Here is an 8,652-nt window from a genome sequence, read left to right on the forward strand (position 1 = left end):
TTCAGCTATTGTTCCCGAGGAAAGTTCTTTTATTTCTATGCGCCGTCGATCACCGGGGTTGCGACGAACTCTCACGATAGTGTCTAAAGTGAAATCCAGTGGTTTTTTCCAGCCACAGACAGCCCCTGCGCTACTTGGAGAGCAGCAGGAACCGGGAAGCAGGCACAGTGTCCCTCATTCAAGGCGGCTCTTTTGGGGAGATTATGATGGTTCAGACAAGTGACTACTGATTGAGCAGATCAAGGCGGATGGACTCCCAATGTTTGAACGGGTGGACCGGCGCGCCCCGCAACCTGTTGGCCCGCCTGTAACACTTCTTTAATGGGACCCCTTGACCCAATTAATCCAGACCTTGATCCGCATCGGATTGTATCGGCGAGCGTTTCGGCCATGCCACAATGTTCATAACTGCCTGCTTGTTGCTGAGTGTTCTGGGTTTCAGTCGACAGCAGTCGCCGTTGCCCCTGGAGCCGACTGTGGCTCCGAAGGTGCCCTGTGCCCCGTCCCCAGCCTGCGAGGCCAGACTGCGGAGGGATGCCGGCGGGCGCGGAGGGGTCTACGAACATCTCGGGGGAGCACCGCGGCGGAGGAGGCTCTACTGTGCCACCAAGTACCATCTACAGATCCATCTCAGCGGCAAGATCGATGGCACGCTGGAAAAAAACAGCATCTTCAGTGAGTATGAGGCCATCCCTGCTTTATTTTTTGACTTTCCAGGGGGGATTTTCACAGTAGCTTCATTGCAGTGTTAATGTAAGCCTACTTGTGACTAATAAATACACGTTACTTTGGACCATTAGAATAGGTTTCTACTCCGGGCGCTACGATATAAGCGCAATAACCGATGCGTTCTCTTCATTTTAACTGCATCTCTTGGCGACATGGCAAGTTTATTTTGTCGCGTTAGAAACATGTGAAATACTCAGGCATCTGATTCTTGCGTTTACAACGCAGGACTCCGGATAAGAAAAATGATTTACCATCTAGCCAAGGAGTTGCCAATCTTAATTTTACTAAAAAGCCCTAATCCCGCTTTGGCTAGAGATATGTGGTTTAGCAGTTAATGCAACACATTTGGACGCGTTATTTATCACCATGTCCTCCTATTGTGATTTGTTTTGCTAGCTTTTTCTTGAAGTACAAGTTGATTTAGCAGCAGTTCGCCAGCACATGCATGTCCCACCCTCACGCCTTTTGGACAGATTTTCCAATGCCTGATTCCCTTGGTTAGCCAACATGACTATTGCAATGATGGTAGGGGCCAACTCGATGGATTTTAGTCTATTTCTATGTTCCTATGTATTTTATAACCCCCCACGTTGGGCAACTTTGTATTTGAATTCTACCCTCCTTCAACTTTGTTTTGAGAAATACCAGCCTTCGCCCCATTTTAACGTGTAACGCCGGTTTAGCCCAGTGTGATGTTGCGTCGGAGGGACGCGATTGCTCGAGTGTGGCACCTCGGGCCTGTTAATAACAACCCATGGAGGATCGGCCTGATCTCCAAAGTCTTTCCCTCGCCCCGACTACACTCGGCTGCTTTCAGCTCCAGTGACTTGCTGAGCGGACTTGGCCTGTCTGAGATATTGGGATGAAGTAGATTACTCCCCCCCCCCCCCCAAATGGCTAACTGCAGTAAAGCTGTCATTTTGTGTAGCCATCTCCTGGAGGAGGCGACCCTTTTTTTGTCACATTTCCAGGGATTTGTCTTAACACGCGTCATTTCCCCTGATAGCTGACAAACTGCTTTGATACAATCCTAATTCCTTGCGCCATCCTAGGGGCTGCACTCACATTTGTTTTCTTAAGGCCACAAAGCGGTTTAAAGTGTTACTTTACTCCCATCCTTTTGTGCCGTGTGCGTCCCTCAAACGGATTTAGAGTAATGAACTCCTGTAAATGGCCTCAACTGGGATTAATTGGAATTAGTCCGTGAACAGACAACATCCGAATGTTGGATTTAAGATATTTACGGCGCAGGCAGGCGGGCGGGGGCAGGGTGGGTGGGGAGGAGGGTGACACAGAAGACTATTTTTAGAATACAAAGCGGTTAACCACGTTTACACTGTGCCGACTGATGTTCTAGAAGTTGAAATAAGAGCACCTTAAAAGCACCTGCACTATCTGCAGCGGCTTTAATTATCACACATGAAAGAGATAAGACGGTTCATAGATGTGGAAACTGGAGAATAGCATAGCAAGCTGACGAACTCCTTGGCAGCTGTTAAAAATATTTTGATATCGAACTGACTACAATCGCAATAAGGTTGGGTCAAAACGTTTAGGGCAATTGCAAGGCGCACTTTCTTTCTCTCCGTCCCCCGTTTGCGTGGGTTTCCTCCCACAGTCCAAACATGTGCAGGTTAGGTGGATTGACCATGCCAAATTGACCCGTAGTCATAGAATCATAGAAACCCTACAGTGCAGAAAGAGGCCATCTGCCCCATCGAGCCTGCACCGACCACAATCCCACCCAGGCCCTACCCCCATCTCCCTACATATTTACCCGCTAATCCCTCTAACCTACGCATCTCAGGACACTAAGGGGCAATTTTTAGCATGGCCAATCAACTTAACCCGCACATTTTTGGACTGTGGGAGGAAACCGGAGCACCCGGAGAAAACCCACGCAGACACGAGGAGAGTGTGCAAACGCCACACAAACAGTGACCCAAGCCGGGAATTGAACCCAGGTCCCTGGAGCTGTGAAGCAGCAGTGCTAACCACTGTGCTACCGTGCCGCCCCCTTAGTGTCCGAAGATGTGTGGGTTAGGGGATTAGCTATGGTAAATTGCCCCTTAATATCCCAAAATGTGTAGGTTAGGGGGATTAGCCACGGGAAATGTGTGGGGTTATGAGGCAGCGGAGAGGGCCTGGGTAAAATACTCTGTCAGAGAGTCGGTGCAGACTCGATGGGCCGAATGGCCTCTTCTACATTGTAGGAAGGCTATGATTCTATGAAAAAAAGCGGTATTTGGACGATTATTGGATTAAATGTGTAACATATTCCAATGTCAATCAGCTTTCCTTGGGTTGTTGCTACACTCTAGCCTTCAATCGCTTTCGGCTAGATTAGTGCAGCCGTGTTTTGTCGTATCTTAACTTATAGGCGAGAGTGGTTATAAGTTAGGTGGGTTTTTTTTGGAATATCAGAGGTTCTTATCGGCTATGTGTTATCCTCCTCCATTCCTTCCTCTTTCTTTTTCCAGGTATATTGGAAATAACTGCAGTTGATGTGGGAGTTGTGGCGATTAAAGGTTTGTTTTCGGGTAGATACTTGGCTATGAACAAGAGAGGACGCTTGTATGCGTCGGTAAGTTATCTTTTTCACATTTAAAAAAATCTTAAAATTTAGACATATTTTGATGCTGTGAATGTTCACGGATTCCAGCCTCAACTGTTAAAATAGAAACTTTCTATTCCTTGTCAGAATAAGGTACAAGTATTATTTTGATCAAAGACTAGGGAAGGAACATGAACAAATATGCCAGATGCTAATTGTATCCTACGCAAAATGCACCTGTTACCTTTGTTCAGTTCTATGTATCTATTAATGAATAAATAACCCGCCGCCAGGTAACAAGGGTTCTGGAATAATCAGAAACCACAGTTAAAATCAATGTTGGGGATGATTAAATGGGCTTCCCCTGGCTGAAGTCCTTGGTGCCTGCCCACTAGCCTTGCTACACGGGACTCCTACCACACTCCCTTAGCTTCTCTCTTCGCCGTAGGGTTGGAATCCGGAGAAGTTGTGCAAACAAATCATGCGGTTTGGTTTATCGGATGATCCCAGAGTTCTTATCTGATGGCATCGAGGAAGCGACCCCCACGGGCGGTATCCACCAATTCAAAGTGGACGCTGGGAAGGTAGATGTGTGGGAATATTAACCAACGGTACGGAACAGACAAGAGATGCACCGAAAGATTGAGGGAAAATATAGCTACATGATGTCAACATGGGAAAGGCGCCCCATGTGTCTCTTGGTCCCAGAGTCTTTTTGCCCTGTCTGTCTTTTGGTTATGAAATGGGGCAAAATAACTTTCCTTTGAATTATTGAACCGTACATAGATCAATATTAATGCCAACTGTAAAAGTCTCCATTAACCTTTTCAATGCAGGTGAAACTTGTACCTACTTAGTTGTCATCCAAAGCCAAAAATCTTTTTTCCAGAAACTCCACGCTGGTTGTATTGAAAAATATACATGCAAACAGTTGACGCCAACTAAACACTCCTCGCTACCAGAATACTACCCCCAATCACCTCCCCCGTCCCCCGGTAAAAGCAGGGTGCACAGACCTCTCTGAGATGCCGCCACCGTGAGATTCAAGCGGCAACACAGAAGCCACATATTGAAACGTGTGGACGGGTAATCTACGTTTTACCCAGAAGTTCCAGATTAATTACTTCTACACAAGTTTCCAAATCTCGGGTTTAATACACCACTGATCTGTCAAGAGATTGGCAAATGTGCTATTATCAAGCCTTTAAGGCTTGATTGAGTGTGTAACGTCGTGAGAAAATGAACTATATTCATTTATTTAAATACTTTACAATACTTTTCACTGCATACTAATACATGCGACAATAATAAATCAAATCAAATTCAAACACACTTCTGGTTGCACTATGTTGACACTAACGCTCTGTTTGAAGCATATCTTTAAGATTGCTACCTGGCTGACAACCTATATACAATAATGTGAGTGCTCTGCCAGTTAATACTGTTTCTCAAAATTTAGGTTCTGCAAACTACGAACAAGATTTAATATTGCTCCTTTTTTAAAAAAGAGAAAAGCGTGGAGGCACATAATCTGTTTGATCCTTTATTCTCCTGTTATGTTCTATTCAGATAGAACATCGTTTGATATTAGGGGGCTTCCAATCTCTTTATCTGTTCAAAGTGGAATTGAGCAGAGAAAGGGTTCTCACACAGCAACTCTTATCTCCCGATCAGACCGCTACCGTCTCAGTAGCAGCTTGTTCAATATGTCCCACTGTTTGATTCAATGTAATTTTATCCTTGATCGGCTGATAGCCTACCAGACATATATCCCAGGAAAGTGGCAGTTCCGGTCACTGTTTGATTATCTGGCAGGGGCTTATGATGTGCCTCAGATTTTCTTTTTGGGAAAGCGATTATTAAACGGTATTTCCGACTAATTTTGTAACTTTTACTTGATAAGTGCTCTGGAAAAGCGAACTTTTATTCAGTGTGTAATTATGGTAACAAGAAAGGGATAGTTGTGAAGGTCGAGGTTATTAACTTTGCATTTTTAAAAAGAAGCGAATCGCCTTCTTTATACCTACATAATTAGAAGGGCTTCCCAGCATAGTGTTCCGAAATACATTTACTGTAGCTTTGAAGAAATCGCCCAACGTATGTATTTCATTGCTCCGTTCAGCAATGTTAGGATTGATTTGAAATTGATTGAAAATACACTTCAAAACTCTGGTTTGCTTTAGGGCTACTTGATTCGTGGGGCAGAGAAATAATAAGGAAAATCTCTTCATTTACCGTTAGAGGATTTGATTAAATTGACCTGATAAGAGGATTTGGACTCGGCTGATTTCCAACTGCACTATTTGAACAACTGCCCCACAGTTCCCTAAGCAGACAGTCATTTGGCAGAACACCTCACATCGCCAGAACTTTCAAATCAGCACCAAGACACAACTTGGCTGGTGGTAGGGGACTTAGATGCTTCACGCCCACTGGTATTCTCTGTACCATTGAATGCTACCCTCAAGGTGGCTGCATACACTTGATACCCACCTCCTTCTGGGTTGTGCCTTTGCAAAGAAGGTCTGGAAAGAGTTAAAATTTTATTTATTCGTCCTAAGTTGACTTGCATAGTTTCATTCTTAGCTTACATTCTCCAAGTTGACTTACTGCAATGAAGTTACTGTGAAAATCCCCTAGTCCCGCTTGTTCGGGTATACTGAGGGAGAATTTACCATGACTAATTCAGCTAACCTGCACATCTTTGGACTGTGGGGGGAGGAGGGGGGAGCACCCAGAGGAAACCCATGCAGACACAGGGAGAATGTGCAAACTCCACACAGACAGTGACCCAAGCTAGGAATCGAACCACGGGCCCTGGGGCTGTGAGGTGACAGTGCTAGCCACTATGCAGTGGTTTATTTTGTCCAGCTTCCTCCTGAGCATCTCTGTGATGCTCTCTGCACCATCCAGCCTGTTCCCAGGAACACCACACAAGTCAAATACATCAACTGTCCAAAGATGTGCGGGTTAGGTTGATTGGCCATGCTAAAAATTGCCCTCAGTGTCCTGAGATGCGTAGGTTAGAGGGATTAGTGGGTAAAACATGTAGGGATATAGGGGTAGGGCCTGGGTGGGATTGTGGTCGGTGCAGACTCGGTGGGCTGAATGGCCTCTTTCTGTACTGTAGGGTTTCTATGATTTCTATGAACTGCTGCTGGAGGACCTTCAGCCCAATGGAAAATGCTCTTTGGTCTTTTTTTATTCATTTATGGGATGTGGGCGTCGCTGGTCAGACCACATTTGTTGACCATCCCTACTTGCTCTCGAGAAAGTGGTGGTAAGCTGCCTTTAGCTGCATTCCATGTGTTGTAGGTACACTCATAGTACTGTTAGGGAGGGAGTTCCAGGAATCTGACCCAGGGACAGGTCTTTGAGTAAAAAGAGTTGTCCATAACTGACTGGTAGCAAACTGGCACATTCCAAGGCCCCAGATGGCACCTTGAGAGAAACCATGAACTTAGAGCAGCTGCAGCAGAGGCTAATGGGGATAGGCCACAGTAATCGAAGGTTTGACCGCCATCGTGTACTGAGAGGCTGGAAACTGTAGAATTCCTTGTGCTTGACATCAACTATATCCTGCAAATGTCTCATTTATCACAAATGAATTGAGGCATCTTAGATTGCAACATGCTGTATGGGGGGAAAATTGAATTTTGTTCATGTCCACTTTGAAATGCACTTTTACAAATTTGTGTTTTTGGAAAATATTTAATTGAATTTGACAGATGCACCATAGCAAATTATTGGTTGCCTTTCATACCCTCTCTCTGCTGCTTTATATGGTCCAAGTCGACGTTTAGCATGTGAAGGTATGCTGGAAATGCTCAGCAGGTTTGATAGCATCTGTGGAGAGAGCGAGCAAGTTAAGTTTGTTTATTAGTGTCACAAGTAGGCTTACATTAACTCTGCAATGAAGGGACTGTGAAAATCCCCCAGTCTCCACAATCCAGCACCTGTTCAGGTACACTGAGGGTACCTTTCAGGTTCATGGACTTTGGTCAGAACTTTCTATTTCTGCCCATGGATTTCCCACAGTGCTTTTAGTTTGTGTCTGAAGTTGCTCCCAGTTCTGCCAAATTGAGCAAATGTAGGATCAGTATAGTTTTCTAGCTTCCAAAATAGTGGTTAAAAGAAGTTTGGGATATTGGGTTGTGATAGCAGCAACACTTTGCTTGCTGATCCAACTTTTCTGCACTGGTGATGTCCCATTCTATGGATGCGTCAGATTTTTTTTGATATACATAATAGTGCGGATAATTTCCGTTCCAATAGTAAATAAGGCCATATCACATAATCGTGACCTGCAGCAGAAAATGAAACTGATAAATCCGTTGAACGTGGGGTCGGGAAGATGGCAATCAAAGTGGCTTCATTCCACAATAACCCAATGATAGGGAAAGGACTTCAGTTAAATAAGCAATCCTTATGTTTTAGGACTAAAGCAAATTACTGCGGATGCTGGAATCTGAAACCAAATGGGAAAATGCTGGAAAATCTCAGCAGGTCTCTCTATGCCTTTTAGCTTTGACAAAGGGTCATCTGGACTCAAGACGTCAGCTCTTTCTCTCCTTACAGATGCTGCCAGACCTGCTGAGATTTTCCAGCATTTTCCCTTTTTGCTTTCGGATAAAGATCCTGTCCACATATGATTTAGATAACTGGCCACTCTAGACATAAATCTCACGTATTTCTCTCCCGTGTGTTGCAGGAAGTCTATAACCAGGAATGTGAGTTTGTGGAACGCATTCATGAACTGGGATATAACACGTACGCTTCCAGGACCTACAGAACCATTCCAAATCCAGCGGCCACAAGGCGCAGGAATAGCGCCGAGAGACTTTGGTACGTGTCCATCAATGGCAAAGGCCGACCGCGAAGGGGCTTCAAAACCCGAAGGACTCAAAAATCCTCCCTCTTCCTGCCGAGGGTGCTGGACAGCAAAGACCACGAAATGGTCCGAATATTCCACACCAATTCCAAATATCGGGAGAGCCTATTGAAGGGTTCAAGCAAGGTGGAGAAGACGAGACCTGCCCACACTAGTGGTTAACACTGCTGCAATAACTTAAAAAGACTTTTGAGCAAGAGATTTTATAACGGTGGACTTGCGTTTTACATAGGACAAAATTTATTTGTAGAATGATATACTTAGCATTGCAGGGTTGAAGCTATCTGTGATATAATAATTAATGTAAATATGTAAATTAGTTTTTATTTCGAGTCTGTCCTTGTCTTTAAAGGACTTTTCATGTATATCATCCCCCCAATGCCTTATTCGAACTATGTAGGGACTTGCTGTAGTCAATGATATTTTAAACAGGTTCTATTTTTGTATGTCTTTTTTCCAGCACAAGAAAAATACAACG

General features: G+C 44.5%; 1 protein-coding gene across 1 annotated transcript; it reads left to right on the forward strand.

Moving 5' to 3' along the window:
• Positions 1-398: 398 nt before the first annotated feature.
• On the forward strand, positions 399-8,336 carry fgf3 (fibroblast growth factor 3). The gene is made up of 3 exons (XM_078221399.1): positions 399-675; positions 3,210-3,313; positions 7,995-8,336. Exons 1-3 carry the CDS (start codon positions 399-401, stop codon positions 8,334-8,336), a joined length of 723 nt encoding a protein of 240 aa, XP_078077525.1.
• The last annotated feature ends 316 nt before the right edge of the window (positions 8,337-8,652 follow it).

This window comes from Mustelus asterias, chromosome 9, assembly GCF_964213995.1.
Source record: "Mustelus asterias chromosome 9, sMusAst1.hap1.1, whole genome shotgun sequence".
Taxonomy (NCBI): domain Eukaryota; kingdom Metazoa; phylum Chordata; class Chondrichthyes; order Carcharhiniformes; family Triakidae; genus Mustelus; species Mustelus asterias.

Coding starts and splice junctions, on each gene's coding strand:
- fgf3 (XM_078221399.1), top strand. CDS start 399: ATGTTCATAACTGCCTGCTTGTTGCTGAGTGTTCTGGGTTTCAGTCGA. Junction 676..3,209: donor GGAAAAAAACAGCATCTTCA/GTGAGTATGAGG, acceptor TTCTTTTTCCAG/GTATATTGGAAATAACTGCA. Junction 3,314..7,994: donor GAGGACGCTTGTATGCGTCG/GTAAGTTATCTT, acceptor CGTGTGTTGCAG/GAAGTCTATAACCAGGAATG.